We start from the raw sequence: 17,824 nt of genomic DNA on the forward strand, positions 1-17,824 counted from the left end.
TACTGTCTTGGTTTGAATTCACAGCAACCCTTTCCTCTGCCCCCAGCAAAACCATCATCTTATTTAGGAAAAAGAGTTGGTGCACCACTATAGGCATGAAAATCTGCCTCTTATCTCATACAAGAGCTTTCTAATAATATACTCTAAGCAAGATTTTAAAATTATCTTTCTCCTGTTAAAAGTGTCTTTTCCTTCCAGGGCGGAAAGTCACATATATTTCTTCAAAGATGTGTTACTCAAAATTTGGTAAAAGCTAAATACAGCTACATACTGTTAAAAATATGTTTGTGTTTTTCTCCCCACAAAACCAAACAAACACACAAGGAACTTATTCTCCTCTCCTCTCCTCCCAGATAAAAAAGTCGGCAAAGATTTTGGAGAAGGAAGAGAGGATTTGTTTGAACTGGGAATGTTTTCTGTTGACTGGTAAGCTCCATTCAGATTTAGTGAATGAGTCTGTGTATGTTTTTAATTATAAACATTTAAATATGTTTAATTAAAAGCACAGCAGGTAAAACTGGTTTTAAAACAGTCATGGGACTATGCTTTATATTTGAATAAGTAAAAAAATCATCAAATGTCTCTTAGCTGTAGGTGAATGCACTTCTTGGGCTCTTTCAAATCTTTTGACCTAACAGCCCACCACTGCAGCGTGAATTTTTTTTTTTTTTTTTTAAATCCTGTACAGACTACAATAAAGCAGGAAAATGCAAATAGTGTCAATGCAAACCCACTTTAGTATTTTGATTCCATGACAGACTTATTCCAGCACTGGCCTAGCTTCTCTTTTAATGGCTGAAATTGCAGAAAACAACTTTTTTCTATCCTAACACGCTTATAATGCTGAAAGGCCTCTAACAAAATAAACACCCTTTTACTATGCGTGGTGAAGAAATGATCCATATCCTGAAAATTTGACAGTATTTCAGTTAATTTAACTAGATGTTATCAACTGCCATAAACAAACAAGAATTAAGACCCCCTCCAATTCAGTTCTTGAGTCAGAATTGCATTTTGTACTCTACTTACTTCATTTACTCTTCCATAATGTACCTGAGTAGGAGCTATAAGGACCTTCTACATATGTAGCTATCCATTCTGTAACAATTTAATTATTAAAAAAGTCTCCTTCCTGCTCACAAAATCCTTTTAAAAACCCAAGAGTAGATTCATCATTTTTCTATTGACTCAGATAGTATTTTTAATCAAGTTAATGCAAGTTTTCTGTCCTTTGATACTATGAAGCACTCAGTTTAATAAGGAAACTAGGTCAGCTGGCATGTTTTTTTAGAAGAGTTACTTTGCCATACGTTCCAAAATGGAAAGAAAATTTTCAAGTCATGAAAGTCTTTTAATTTGGCCTGTAAGACCTAAAAGCGTCATTTATTTTGTTTGGGTTTGTTTTATCTTTGCTGAATTAAGGAACATTTTTCAGAATTGCTGTTTTAAAAAGACAGGTCAGAAAAAAACAAGTAACACTGACAACTAAAAGAAATTATCATGTTCCTTACAGAATTATTAAGTAATAACGGGACCCTGAACTAGTACGTAAAGATAATATTGTCTTCCAATTCACATAAAGTATAGCATAAAGTAAGACATTTTCAGTGCTTTATGCTTTCTGTCCACCCCACAGCAGGCATATATACCTGTATATCTTTCTGAGAGGAGTTTATAAATCATTATTCCCTCAGCTTTATGTGCATATCAAATCTACTATGACAGATCACGAGGATGTTCGTGAACCACATAGACAAGACGACACCTAGAGCAGAACAGTACAGAATTCAGCTTTTGAAAATATGAGATGTAATCTGCCAACTAGCATTTATAATATATTAGAATAAGGCATTACAGAGCACATGCAAAAGTCTTTTGAAACGTCCTTGACTTTTCAGAAGCCAGAAGAGCTCTTTCAAATATTTTTCTCCTTCAGTCTTTTGAGCCTGTCTTTGTCAGAACAGTAGCTGCACAGGACTATTTCCTATTAAGTGTACAGCTTTTTATTTGTGCACAAGAGTAGGCAAAAATAAATGCTTTTCCTGTTATGATCACATAATTTCCAGTAAATGTCACATTACCCACATTTTGCAAGTGTCTTTTCTGCCTTAATCTCTGTTCCTGCCCTCCCATTCATCCTAAGAAACTGTCATTCCTCAAATGTGACCAAAAAATCTAGATATTGCTGGCTGTACAAAAATGACAAACAGTTCACCTAGCCTTATTTTTCTTTTTTCCTGAAGGTGTCGGAGTAGCTCCTCAGAAAACTGAATTTGCTCATAAAAATCTAGATTTTTTTTTTTTTTAAAAGCATATGCAACCCACACAAAGGAATGAGCCTATTTCTATTTAAATTAGCTTATCACAATGCATTTTTTGCCCTTTGCCAAGTTATTCATGAGTGACTTTTTGAATTCTGAATGCTAGCTCAAAAATTCCGAAAAACTAATGGAATTGTTTTGAAGGAACAAACCACCTGAAAAATCAAACCAGGATTTCGGCAACCCTCTGCCGCTGCATGGAGGGGCGACTGCTGAGCCGGAGCCTGTGCCTCCTCCGTTGCTCGGACGGAGGTGGGTACGCGCTCCCTTCGGCCCCGCGGAAGCAGCGGTTCCCGCCGCCTCCACCTGCAGCGGGTTAAAAAATAACGGCGAGTTCACGGCGAGTAACGCTTGCCTCCCGTGCCGCGTGTGGAACACAGAAGGCTTCCTGCCAGAGCTATTGACAACAAAATAATCACCTCTCTCCTCAGGTTCTTCACCCGCCTGGGCATTAATGCCAGTTGATAGTGACATTAAAAATGCCCTGTTGGAAGACTCACATAAGTAGTGAACAGAAGTAGTAGTTTAAAATAAATTTACCACCTCTACACTGAAATATCATAACCCACCTGCTCACTAATAAAACATTTATTCTGTTTACTGCAGCTCTCCAATCAAAACCTTTGTTTTCAGAGAGGACTCAATTCTCTTTAGGTTTAGGTTGAGTTGTATTCAGAATAGTGAAATATAAAAGGAAAGCTTTCAGTTGTCTTGTAACCAGAATCATCACTTTCAAGGAAAGAACAGAATGGAAAAGGGTACACTCTGCGTTACATGTGAAGCACAGTTTATTCTAGCTGCCAAAATGAATCAAAACAGTAATATTTTAATAAAAAAACCTATACTTATTTTGCACAATGCAGCTAGCTTAAAGAAATGCATGCTGTGATTCCATCCTAAGAAAACTTAAATACCATGAAAAACAATAATAGTAATGTTGTTGTAGACATGATGGCTTAGACAAAACAAGGTAGAAGCAATATATTTTATTAGACCAGCTGGTATATTAAGCCCCTGAGATCTGAAGACAGCCTTGTACACCCAAAAGCTTGCTTATTTTTTTCAGCTGTACATCTCGGTCTAAAAAACAAACATTCGCACTACAGATTTGTTCTTGTCTGCTTCAAAAAGCTGTCATTAATTTTTGGACTTGTTTTATAACAACAAAATATTATGTAGAGCCAGCTTACCATTTTTAAAGATCATAAACATAACAACTGTGAAACCTTAAAGTAGGATTCATATAATTTAGATGCCTATATTATAAATCTACATTTGAGTTTGTCACCTAAAGCTCCTTTGACAGCCAAGAGATGGAAGTGGGACTTTGTATAACACAACTCATCCGATGTTTCACACATTGGCATTAAGAGGAGACAAGTCATGCCACGGATTTACTATGAAGAGCAATTACCTCATATGCAGATGGGCGTAAGTATTAAACTTAGGTGAGAAGAATCTTACCTCTAGAGAAAAAACACACAACAGATCATATACTCAGCAGAAATAAACTTCCCACAACTTGAGTAGAATTATGCTGTGGGACTGTTGACTCCATAAAGGTCTTATTAAAGACTGAGAATGTTTCTTGTCATATGCTGTGTCTGGAGAAATATCATCATCTTGTTTAACATGGGAAGGATGCAGTGAGGAGAGATGGAATGATTTAGAAAGGGAGAAAACTCACAGGCATCTTTCTATTCTAGTTCCTCCCTCTCCACTTTGTTTAAAGAACATGGAGGAAATCCACTGATTTATATCACTCCTCAATCTTGTTTCTATGAAGTTATATCTCATATTTTTAAATTAATGCAGTTCTGGATGTGAATATAATACTCCAAAGTGAAAGGAAAAACTGTATTAAAGAAATGAAAAATGTCATTGCTAGTTCCAGTTTCTTTCTCATATTCAGACAATTACCGTGTGTTATCAACTTCCCACAGCAAAAAATAAGTTGGTGAAATTGTTTTCCTATATTAAGCTCTCACACAGATAAGTAAAACATCAGAAGGTAAATTATGATATAATTTTGATTTATTCATTCCTATTCCTTTTCACATATCTTCCATTTTTAAGCTTTTCAGATAAAGTACCCTAGAATAGAAAATTTGTTCTCTTGGCTGCTTTATTTTAGCCCTGTACTTTTTCCAGTAAGCCAGTAGGTGCTTTATCCATACCGATTCCAGTAAGAATAGGATCAAACTATTCACAAAGTGAGTAAATTAGGAAGAACTATAGTTTCAGCCAGATCCAGAAAGAAACCTGTATTTTAGAGTCAGGTAGAAATAGATGGGCAGGTTTTCCCCTTTTATTACAGTAAAAAAAGTTTTCATCTACTGTTCATTCTGTTTTGGATGGTCACTATGCAGCTATCATACCTTTTTTTCCTGTTACTAAAACACAGTGACGGTATTTTTAAATTTCTTTTTGAAAAGTAACTAATTAATTGAAAGAAATTCCATGAGAGAATAACCAATAAATCGTCAAGGTGATTTGCAGAGTTGTATTTTTTTTAAATCTGATTTCACTTTTTTAAATGAACTTGAGTTCTGAGCTTTCTAAACAGAAAAGTCAAAAGATGAAATATTGGCTCTGTTAAGTCAATGGGCAAACTGCAACTGATCTCAAAGAAACCAAGATTTCACTCTTGATTCACATTTGCAAAAGAATTCCAAGTAAAATTTGTTTCTTAAATTTGATATGCACTGTTTTTCCATTGTTTATATACTATGGTATTTTAGATGGTTAATTAATACTGTGAAGCAACAACATGAAAAAAAGCCTGATCACTTCTTTTTTGGGGGGTGGTGAAGGGGAGAGGACAATATTTCTGAGGTCGTCTCAAGACTTGAATACTCTTTAACATAAGTGTACTTTTGATATAGTGGAATACACCTCAGATACTTTCAATGTGATTTTGAGGCTACTATTCTCTTAACACTGTATCCAAGCAGGTAATGCTGCAGTAAAAATGAGATGTCTTTCTTCTTCTTTAAACAAAGTTTTTCTGCCTGTAATAACAATTGCAATGATTTCAGATAGATGCATTATCTGGAATTTCTTGCTGAACATATGTACTACCAATATCGTTTCACTTCATAGATCTGAGTTAAGAATTTGACTAAGCCAATTGAAAGATAGTGAAAACGATGGAAAATTGCCCTCCATTTTAAAGCTAAATACTCAGCGTAATTGTGTACAGACTGTTTTTAAGGATGTGTACAGATTGTCTTTAAGGATAGAGGCAACACAAGGTCCATATGCTATTGTACTTGTACCTTTGATACTCTAGTTTATTAAAATACCATCCTGGAAGACTCCACTGTACACATAAATTATCTAAAGCTTTCAAAGAAAAGCTAGGGAAATGATAAATGCTCAGTTAGGACAATATTGTTGGATTTAACATACTCTAGGGGAACATAAAAGTAAAATGAAGTCTTCTGATTCCATAGCAATAATGCGAAACATTAACATTGAATGTCATTTATCTACATTTTAAAAGGTTGCTTAATAAGCATCTTGGGTGTCTTAAGAACAGATTTATTTAATTTTTGTAACATCTTATTGAACTAAGGATTTCTAAGTCTTTTATGACTTTAGTAGTCACTAACACGTACAGTTTTGTGATAAACACTTTTGTCTACAGTTTCTTTCTCTCTGCAGAATGGAGCTCATCTCAATACCTTCACCACACTAAACTGAAACAATGGGAAGCAGCACCATGGTAACAACATCCACTCTAAATGTTTATATTTCAATATTCTGACATGACTCATGAAGAAAGGGAAACGGACTCACACAAGCAAACTTCCATCACACCAGGAAATGGCATTTCCTTAAATTTTTCTCAACTGTTGCAAAAAAAAAAAAAAAAAGTTTGAAGTTCTTTTTTTTTTATCTTATTTTTTTACCTTACACACAAAGCCACAACTGAAAAAAAAAACTGAAGAGAAAAAAAAAGTCTAACATAAGGTTTAAGAGTCATCAGGTTTCTAATAACACCACTATGGACAGAAATAAGCAAAAATGTCATAATTTTAACAACAGTGTACACAGCAATGCACCGCACTTGTTACATAATATCTAATTTAAGTGGAATTCTTCATTTTTGTCAGGGAGTAAGAAGATTTCTTCTACTGATTACCACATGTTAAAACAACCCCTTAACTTTTACCAACACCATATTGTCAACAGGGAGCGCAGGACTCCAACAGAAGCCATGATGTACCATCAAACACATTGTTTTGTAGTATCTGTCCAAGTAACTATCACAAGTCGTACGCATTTTTCCCACTCGTTAACATTGTACGAGATAAGGAGAGACATCAACGGGCATGACAGATAGTGAAAAAGGATGATTAAAATAAGCTTGTGAATACTGAAATTTACCGTAATGTACTAAACCCAAAACTTTCTAATATATCTTAGGGTTTTATAACTAATGTTTTATTTTTACATTATCCACACAAAAAGCCACAAGAGACTGATCACCTCCTCTTCTGAAGATACACTATCAGGTAGAGAGGAAAACCCAAGTTATAGCAAGGGAAGTGCAAAATATGGTGTACTTGTACAAAAAGCATTAGTAAAATAAGAAAACTCAGCAATAGTGGCCATGTCCTGGAGCATTTCTTGATAAATAACAGAAAAAGATAGCAACTAAGAAGGAAAGAATGTTATAGAAAGTATATTATGCATGAATTAGGACTTCGTCCAGAATGACAAGCATGTAAACGTATCACCCAAAAAGAACAAGTTATTCATCAGATCTAATTTAGCCAGAGGAAACTCTACTCCTTCTAAAGCCCATAGAGACTCTTTTATAAAATAAGTTCTGACCACCCAACTCTGTCTACTTCTCTGAATTACTGTCTGGAGGAGCTTCTCTCTCTCTCCAGGGACCACAGATGGGAATAATCTCCAATTATTAAAGTTGGCCTTTGTGGGCACTCTAATTTAGCATATCACAAATGTAGAAATGTCAGAAGGTCACCAGCAGCAAGGTTCAAAATAGAGCTGGGACTCTGTCTCCCTTTAACTTTTGCATCTGTTCTTTTGCTAAGTTGCTGAAGTTGGTTTTCTAATTCATAATTTCAACCTATAACATACAGTACATGACATCATTTGCACTTACTTTGAAGTAAAATACATCAAGCTTTGCTCGTTGCTGTCTTCATATAAGGCTGGTTTTGCATAACCCACTAAACCCATTTGCAATGAATATGTTAAATGAACATTTATAGAAAAAGTTTTAATCAAATCTCTACATAGCATTCTGATTATTATTACTTAAATGCACACAGGAGAGTAATTCAGACCCTTGTTTTCAGCCATACAAAAATGATTGTACTATAAAAGAGGATCACTCATTTCTAATTAAAAAAAACCCCTCCAACCCACTCTTCAGCCACAAATTTGTTAAACCTACAGGATTTTATGTATTATAGAAATGCTAGGTTGGTATTTTGAACATGCTCCTTTCATAATGAGTCTATTGTTTGCTTTATATTTTATTAGTCTTTGCACAGAATAATGGTAAATAGTATTTCTATGTGAGTATGTTCTGGAGTTGAATTAAATTCATGACGAACAAAAGGAATGAGCATCAGCTCTGATAATTATTAGGATCAGCTGAAGCAAGGAGGGGCTGGGTGCATTCAAAATGGTTCATCCCTGTCATTAACTGCAGAAACCAAGCAGTCTGTTCTCAAGCTCTAAATGCTTGGAAAACAACCCTCTTTGTTCTTTAACACTTTTCTCACTTAGCACCTGCTAAAAATAAAGAGGTACATGCTTTTTGCAGCACCTTTCTGCATTCCAATGTGTTCAGTGAGAAAGAGCAGAACTGGAAAGAATTAAAGCCAACATTTGGGGGGAAAAAAAGGGTGCACATTTTGTCTCACACAGTTAGAATACAGACCACTTAAAGCAGGCTAAAACCTTCAAAGTTCCCCCCGCCTCTTGTTTTTCTTCACGAAATATGGTGACTGGCCGCATATATAAGATCCAAAAGTAGAGAGCTGTGAGGCTAGGTATATAATTTAATTATAATTATTTCTTCGTACTATTTATTTTCGCAGTAGACTTTTCAGCACTAAAAATACGTATGTATATATAGTCATTTAAGATTTTCTACTATGCCGGTAAAGACTAATTCTGTCAGAAAGCAAGAGAGACAAAGCTTATTGAACAAATCCCAACCTTTAAGCAACACTAGAGAGTCAACTACTGTAGAACTGTGAAACAGACAAATTACATTCCTTTTTTTGCCTAAAACCCTAAGGATGAAAAAAGTCGGGGTAGCAGATGGAAAAGAGTAAACTGGCACTTTCAAGAATATTACAGAAATATTTTAAACCAAGGAGGCTAAATTTAAATAAGAAGACTTGTATCAATTTACATTAAATTTAGTATTGCTATAGCTTGACTGTGAACATGCTCAAATTTCTAAATCTAAAATCGTGCTCATTCCAGCAGGAGTTGTTTTCAAGGGGATTTTAAGGGGACTGATCAATGAATAAAGACAATAAAGGGTATCTCTGAGGAAAGGCTTCAGGAGTAAGAACCTACTGAGTAGCTCTGTTTCCATCTGTGAGGTGTAAGGGCTTCTTACTTTTAACAGAATGGAAACAATATTTTAATATTTAAAACTAAAAAAGTCATGGAGGAATTGAATAAGTAATGCTCCAACTGCAAGGCTGATGGGGTCTGTTTGCTTTTTGATGTTCATCATGGAGAACTATTTGATATTGCAGTGGGGACACATATACTCTCTCTTAGACCCAAGCTGGTCTTCATTGGACCTGAATGAAATTCTGCAAAAGCAGAAAGAGCTTGTGCTTGCAAATGTGTTGGTACTATAAGTAACAAAAAGAATATTATTAAACCTAACATTTAATTAAAAGAAATCACTGCTGGAAAATATTTTTGACCCATGTTGTGCACTATGACTAAATTAATACTATGCTGTTAAAATATGATTCTTTCCAAAGTCTGAACGTACACTTAATTAAGTATGTCACAGAGAGCAGGTATGCCTTAATTAAAATTCCACATATAAAAGAAAAAACTGTTAATCTGACCAATCTGAAGGTATAAATGTCTACAAATATCTTTGTACGTTGCAGGACCATTTAGAACATGTAATTACATAACCACAAACCAAGAACTACCAATTATGCTGTTTATGTGAATATTTTCATTAGTTACAAGCTAGAATAATCAGTGAATAGTTTGTATTTTGCAAAGCAGATAATTTCTAAGTCAGATCTCAGAACAATAAGAAAATTGATTCAAATCACTTAGATGATAATTTATTTTCAGTGTGAGATACAGATCTTCCGAACAACATTAAAATCAAAGCAAAAAGAATTATCCTAATAAAAACCTGAAGGATGCACCCATATTATAAGAAGAAATCGTACTCTGGAAAAGAAGTGAAGTATGTACTTATTCTTGGTAAGGAATTGGTACATAACATTTGAAGATTTTGTGTATTATTTAGAAATGTTAGTGCAATGTTGCTGCCACTAACAAGACGTTTTTCATAAAACCAAAAACGTGAGCAGTAAATATCGTTGTTACTTTAAAGATGTACCTAAGGTGGCATCCAGTGCTTACAATTTAAGCTAAGAAAGGCCAATTTATTTCCCCATTCTTTAAAAGGACGGGAAATCATCTTTTGCCGTGGCTTAGGGATTTTCAACAGCTATACTTAGATGAGATGGATACCACCTATAAAGTGAGTTCAGCCTTTTTCAAAATGTGTGAATTTCCTTCTTTTTTTAAATTTCTTTTTTAACTTTATTTCTAAATCAGACTATGAGCTAGTCCATATTTCACTATGAGGCACAGAGGTATGTAAGGTGTAAACTACTGAGGTTATCATAACAAGCACACACAACATCAATATTGAAAATAACGTGTGTACGTAATTATATCTGTAGTTCAATAGTCTGTAATAGCAGCAATGGTTTCCCCATAGAAGACAGCAAGGCTGCCAAAGCGCATTGTGTAGAAAAATAACGGGGATCCTGAAGTTAGTGATCTTCCAGAGAGAAGAAGAGGAGAGGAAGGCAGGTTGCTGCCTCTTTCCACCAATGTCATTGCTGGCTGACCCTTCCTGAAGTAATCCAGGAGCTGCTACTTAATTTACGGTATTGCAGCTGCTTATACATATGGCCCTTTTCTTCCAACAAACTCTTGTGAAAATGTTCTACCTTCTACTCTAATTCCTATGCGTAATGCTAGGAAGAGCTTTTTATGACTGTTTCTAAGGTCAAGAAACTATTTCTATCCTTTCTCATATTGTCTGAAGACATCCTATCTTTTCTTCTCCAGTAAGATTTATGTTATTCTTCCTTTTTTATTAAAAGAGCAACCCACTTCTGTCTTAAAAATCACCAAGAACTTCAGGTTACTCTGAACGTTAGCGTACTTTCAACATACTTAAGGGATACATTCCTCACAGGTAGTTATGTGCGTATGTCACCTCCGTATTAGGGCTGACATTCTAATTCAGCTAGATCTATGGTGCCCATGACTGTAGAATTGGAGATTCATACTTGTGTGTATTTGAAACAGAGAACAAATATATTATTTGCATAAAGTAGCACAAGAAGCCTGTGAGAGAAAAGTTTAGCATCTCTCCTACCCTAGAAATTCAGCAAAGGATCATTCTCAGGAGGTCTTAATAGCTTTTTCTTTTGATTTCATTTATAGAACACCTAAATTATCATTTGCAAAAAAGGCTGTTTACAATAAATACCTTTGAGATGTTTGTACAAATGACTGCCTGGGCCCAAACTTAGTTTCCAATCTGAAGGGAAGATTTCAGTAAAAATTGTTCAGAGAAAGACTATGCACTGAAACAATCCTACTTTCCAAAATCATCATTTTTATCTTGTTTATTCCAATCTGAATTTTGGAGAGCCAAAGGAAGAAGAAAATTTTAGGTAACTGGAAAGTATTCCTATGATTGTGTAACTCTACTCTCTGGATATTCTGCCTGTTTCTCCTTGCCTCTGCTAGGTAGAAGAAAGGACAAGAATGCTGCTTTAATCTAGATCTACTCTCTGCTTAACACGCTGAATCCTCTTATGTCAACAACCAGATAGATACCTGTGATTTCTTAGCAAAATAATTAACCGTTTGATTTCTTACTAGACAGATATTCACCTTGTATGGAATACTACAAATGTGTACCTATGTAACATCTGGCTCAAGGATTTCTTGCAGCAGAGGTGAGGTTTTTTCTGTTTCTAGAGGAAAGGCAGTACATTCCAGGAAAGAAATGTAGAAAGTCCAAATTCCAATCTTACTTAAACACATACATGGAAACATAGCACACAGAAAATGGAAAAAAAATAAGTGACTGTGTTTTCTGATCATGGGGGTGCGATGCTGGCACACGCACCATTACCACACAAGGTAATGCTAATGAATACAGAGAGTTATTTTTCATAAATCCCATTCTGATAAACACATTACAAGTTGATAAACACATTACAACTTCCCATATGTTCTGACAAGTCTGAGGCAAATTGGTAATTCTTACTCATATTTTTGAATTTCATTTATTCTAATTAAAAGTATGTTTGGCAGAGAAAATTCAAATATCTTAGAAATAATTTTTTCCCTTCCTGTGGAGCTGGGATTTATTGATGGAATTTGTTCTTAGCAATGGTTCACACAAAAGTCATCATTTATGGACACTGCCTGGAGACATGTTGGAGACTGTACGTCAGAAAGATACATCATTCCTTTGTTTCAATTAATTATGTCTTCATTAATACAGTAAAGCAATCAACTATCAATTTAATTTTCTACTTTTAATTTGACATTTGCAACATTTATTTCAGAGTTCCTGAATTAAAGTTTAATTCCTCTTTGAAAACAAACAAACAGTCCCTTCCAAACCCCATTTATTCTATATATTCCTCAATGTATGTCCAGGGCAACTCAAATTGTTTTTCAGCTCACAGAGAAAGCGTAAGAGAGGCACCTAAAGCGTGAATCTCTTCCTATAAAGCATTGATTAAAAGTCTTATCAAGACATCAATACAGATGTAGTATAAAATTAGTAGTACTATGAGTAAACCTGTTTGTTCTGTTTACTCACATAACATTATAAAGATGATATGAAGACCTACAGTACTACCCAAGCAGTTTACTAATTTGGAGGTTGTCCTTATATCTGCTGGGGTTTGCAGAGGTGGAAACTGAATAATTCCCTCCGTATGCATTCATTCATTTTTAGCACATCATAATCAGCCAAGTCTCTCTCTGTCTCTGTCTAGTTAAACACTAAATACTGAACTCCTACCTACACCACAAGTGATGAATTACATTTTTTTTAAACTATTACTACAAATAGTAACATGCATCTGGTTCCAATGCTTTTTTCTTTCTCCTTTCCGTCAGTCTGAGCCTGTTTGAAATACTGTTGTGCAGTGGAGCACCAACCATAGGGACAGAAGGGATCACCCGAGGACTGAGGGAATATGTACTCTTTGAATCCATACGTCAGGTACTAAAAAGATAATTGACAACCTCCTGGTAGAAATCAAATTCTTGAACACTTTGTCTCTGCTTTCTTCATATGAGAGTCAATCAAACAGAGTATATGGATGTTTACTGTGAGGTTAATCACTAGACAGTAATTGCCTGTCTGTACTGATCAAATAAATCAATTCCATACAAAAGAAGAATTATTAAGAGATCCTGGATTTTGAGCTTAAATAAATATGATTGATTACTTGAATTCTCTCAAAACAACATAAACAATATGATTTCCAGACTAATCTACTACAGAAAATTACAAACCATAATTCACTACAATTTGTGATAACGTAGAGGGCAAATGGGATACATCAAAACAGAAAGCCAACTTTTCACCATAAAAGGAAACTTGCAATTCAGCCTAATGCACAACATAAGTGCTGTTACTAATTGTTGGTGTGCAATATATTTATATATTAGATACTAAAAAGGAACAAGAAAAGCCCACAAAACTCCTTTTCTAAGATTTGTTTCTCAGTTTACTAGGTATTTTGAAGGTGCAAGAACTTATATGCAAGCATCTTTTATCAGCCATGTGGATCTAGTTCACCTCCATTTGCTAGGAAAATCCTGTTTCTGCCTTCTTTTAGGGAATATACTGTGGAACTACACTACATTACATAGATCATGATGTACTCCGATGTCATCCTATAATCCTAGAGGCTAATTTTCTACCTTAGGTATATATTCAGCTATATGCTTCACATGTTTGTAAAACAGAGGTTAGAGGTCTGGCAAAGAACTGAAAATTTAATGGAGCATTCTTCATACTGTTCTGCCGCTCCGGACATTACTATTACAGTATATATTTTCTTTACATCTGTGATGGATTTTACATATTGATATGGTAGTTTTAAATGCAGACTATATTAAATGCATCTTCTTCAATTGCTGTTTCCTAAATTATAGAGTTTAATTATGTTACATAATAACTCTGTGGAACTTGATACTTCAAAACGTTTTTGAAGCCAAGAATAAATGGATTAAAAAAAAAAAATAATCAGACTAATGGAAAATAGGTTATTTGGTAACCACAGCACATGACGATTGAGATCAGGAAGTTCTTGAACTATAAGCTCCAGAAAGCTGGGAGAGAATACCAGAGGAAAAATGCTACCGTCCTTCAGTGATGCGCTGCTCAAACACTAACCCCTCCATACCTGTCACCCAGGTGCAATGGTCTCACTGGGCTACAGCTACTGCTGTGGGGTTGTAGCTACAGCTATTCTTATGTCCCAAGGTATTTGAGCACATGAAAAAGCGTGATAGACTTAATGATCTTTTTTTTCTGTTAGAGGTAGCGCTTGCTGAAGTTGCCTGTTCCTTGACCACATTTTCCATTCAAAACCAAGACCTACCCACAAGCTTTTGGAATAGACCAAAACTCAGCCTTCTTCAAAATGTTACACGTACTACTGTGAAGTATTCAGGACAGCTTTAATGTATCAACCATTCATACCTAGGCACACAGCAAAGTGGTTTATGTAGGTATAGTGACTCAAATAACTGCAACTCAAATCACAATATTCAATGTTTGCTCTAAATATGAGAGATAGCAAGAGCCTGTAATTACCTGTAACGGTTAATTCCGTAGTTCTTCTGACAACAAAGTATCCGTATTTTAACTCACAAGTGTAATTTCCAATGTCATCCTCTCTAACTTCCCGAATGACAAGAGTGTCCTTTTTAAACACAATACTTGATCTCCATGTCTTTGACTTGCATTCCTGTTTAAAGATAATATAACACGTCAGTGACTGTGTTCTTACACTTAAATTGGTCCACTGTTGACAATGCTGCTCAAACCCAAGGCAGCTAGGCAAGAGCCCAGGCTACTTATGAACTTTGCAGAGACTAAATACCTAAAAATCCAGTTCAGCTCAGTGTTGATTAAAAAGAAAGAAAAAAGGCTATAGAATTTTATCAGCTGACTTAATATTTGCCCTCTGACAAGAAAAAGGAGTTGATTCCTTTGGTGGTTTTCTTTTGCCACTGGTTTGCTGAGGGGCTCCTATTTCATTTACTTATTTGCCATTACACTTATGTCCGTGATCCATGACGGTTATATTACCAGCAGCTACAGGTTGCAGGGGAGAATTTTTTTTTAAAATCTATTTTTTAAAAAATTATAATTAAAAAATGTAGAGAAACAGAAGATGATGAGAATGAGGAGAAATGAGGATGTCATATATCTCTTTCTAAAAACATCTTAGAATCAAAGCTCTCTGAACTCTTAGTAAAAGGTGAGGTTTGTATTTATAAAAAAATATTAACTATTTCAATTATTACTACCAAAACATTACTTTTTATGCTATAATAGAGGATATACATTTTTGCATGCAGGTTTCTTAGGTCCCTAAAATGATTAACTTATTTTCATCCAATTAACCTAGGTACTGTTTAAAATAACTTTGAATATTTTCAGTGTTTCTAGGTTTTCTAATTATTTTTATATTGCAAACCAATCTATTTATAAGCTATCAGAAAAAGGGATTGGTGCTTTTCATAAGAAAAAAGTTTTTCGATTGACTGTCACAAAATATTTTACTCGATTATCTTAGCATACTCATTGTTTATACAGTAAGGGCTTTTTAAAAAATATTAAAGTATAAGAGGTTGTTTGAGTTCATTCACACAAATGCTGTCAATGACTCTTAAAAAGCCAATCTTTTGAGCTCTTGTTTAAGATGCCAGCCATAGTTTTAAATTTGATAAAACTTCAGGTATAGATTGTATTACAGTCACAAAATCCAAGATGAGTGTAAGCAAATAATTGGTTACACACCTCCTATCTTAGACATGCTGTCAGTTAATTTGGCCAGAATCCTTCTAGGGCACAAGTTTTTACTTATTAGATAGCATAGTCTTGTGTACCATATTTAAAAACATTTATGTTATCAGGTAAATTATCAGACTTTTAAAAAATAATTTGAATGCATACCAGCACATACTTAAACTAGGACTTCCTACATACGCAGACATCTGTAGATGCCTGTGTAGACAAAATACACAGAATCTAAATTTCAGATTTACTGAACTGTTTGGGGACTTGAAATTGTGTGCATTAAGTACTAAAGTACTGAGTATTTCCTGCACGCGGTAAGAAACGCAGAGCTCAAGCTGCTGTCCAGGGAAGTTCTAGTGTTCTGCCCAGAGGCAGCACTATTTGCAAGAACTTGGCCCTTAAGTAATGGTCTGGAAATCAGTACACAATATTGAAATAAAGTTATTGATAAAAACAATGAAATTACATTTGCAAGTAAAAGCTAACATGTAAAGACCAAAGTTTTGGAAGTCTTTGCTGAATTTTATGCTGCAAAATTAAGCCATTCATTCAGATAATAGCAGGCATAGCTATCCTATTTATATTTTTCCAAATAGAGTTTACGTCTGAGTTTTTAGAAACACACTCCTTAGCCTGGTATAGCACAAGCAGTTGCTGTATAAGTAGCTCACATGCCTTTACCTTAGCATATCAAACCAGACTGGTAACACTTTTCTTTTTTAGCCCTCTTGTTAGCAGAAAGCTGCCAATTCTTTGTGACATCCATAAATGGATATTAAGAAAATACCAGCTCTAAAGTTTACTAAAGGAAGCATTCGAATCTCTCTCTCAGTTCATTCTTTTCTATCCTTGATTCTGTTGTCTGTTCTTAACACATTTTAAAACAATCCAAACTTCATATCATATATAGATCATAAAAATCGTAAGAACATTGCATAATATCTTGTTGAAGGAGAAAATCTTTTGCATTCCTTACCTTATACCACAGAATTTCAGGCTCCCTAAATGGAAATAAAAAATCCTCAATTTCAGGGCATGAGATTTCCTTGCTTTTGCTAAGTTCAGCTTTTTCAAAATATTTCATCTTTGAATTGTAGCAGAGTCCAGTGTCATTTTCACCCACCGTCAGCGAAATGGACACTTTCATACAGTAAGTTGAGTTTCTGTAATGCAATAAAAATAGAAATAAAAGTCCAATATGAAAAAAATAATAAATGCCAATGTACAGGACATTGTTTTTAAGTCATTATTTTCATTCACAAGCAAAAGACAGAAAATCAGACACTGTATTTTGTGTGTATTTTATAGCTGTTCATAATTTTACTTCTTTCTCAGCCACTAACTACAATATTTAGATGGCGTTGGTCGGCCTTATTCTACGACTACAGGTTTATCTCTCCTTTTCGTCAAACCCTTCCTAACATTACTGTCCTTACTGTGTATTTGAGAACAATTTCCCCAAAAGTAAACACGCAATAAAAGCTTCACGTACTTATCAGTGAAATTAGACAACCAACATCCCGACAGACACCATTCCGACAGCTCTCAGGGGTGAACAGATCACGTTGTAGTACCACGGGCAAATGCCAAATCCGAACTCGAGCGCCACACCAAGAGCCACCTATTCATCAGATCTGAGCATGCTTTAAAGTGGAAACCTTTTTGCAGCCTTTAATTAAAATGAATCTTGTGACCCTTCCAATTATAGAAAAAAGGATGTTTTAACCTAACGGACTGCTAACTTGTTTACCTTAGCCTTCAATCCCCATACTCCCAGGCCAAAATATTGCTTCTGCATTACCTACAGCCTTCATTAGTTTGGGCTCTCTCCTGAAACTTGTTACTTCCTCTGCTGCTGGATGTTGATATGCCAGGCAGCCAGAGATGAGGGACCATTGCCTGCCTTCCCACATTTCACTATGCACTTTAATTAGGCTCAAAGACAAAATTACTTGAATTTTTTTTTTTTTTTTTTTTTTCCCCCCGTTTGAGTTTCCAGGTGGGCAGCAAATGAGTGTGTAAAGTTGAGTTCTCCCCAGGAACACACTGCGACAATGCAAGATTTCTCTCCTACTGTTTTGTAAATGCATTTGACCCCTGATCTGCTGAAAGAGGATCCTGCAGAGAGCACTGAGGAAACATTCATTTTCTTGTT

At 35.1% G+C, this 17,824-nt stretch overlaps 1 protein-coding gene across 4 annotated transcripts in view; it reads right to left on the reverse strand.

Annotated features, from left to right (window-relative positions):
- IL1RAPL1 (interleukin 1 receptor accessory protein like 1) overlaps nt 1-17,824 on the reverse strand; it is a 753,722-nt gene that overhangs the window by 265,959 nt on the left and 469,939 nt on the right. For all 4 annotated transcript variants that reach the window (XM_030020563.1, XM_030020564.1, XM_030020567.1 and 1 more), the window contains exons 4-5: nt 16,646-16,832; nt 14,458-14,611 (exon numbers count right to left, since the gene is read on the reverse strand). In XM_030020563.1, coding sequence (XP_029876423.1) covers nt 14,458-14,611; nt 16,646-16,832 — 341 coding nt within the window. The remainder of the gene's footprint in view (nt 1-14,457; nt 14,612-16,645; nt 16,833-17,824) is intronic.

The sequence above is a fragment of the Aquila chrysaetos genome, chromosome 7 (assembly GCF_900496995.4).
Source record: "Aquila chrysaetos chrysaetos chromosome 7, bAquChr1.4, whole genome shotgun sequence".
In the NCBI taxonomy this organism is placed as follows: Eukaryota; Metazoa; Chordata; class Aves; order Accipitriformes; family Accipitridae; genus Aquila; species Aquila chrysaetos.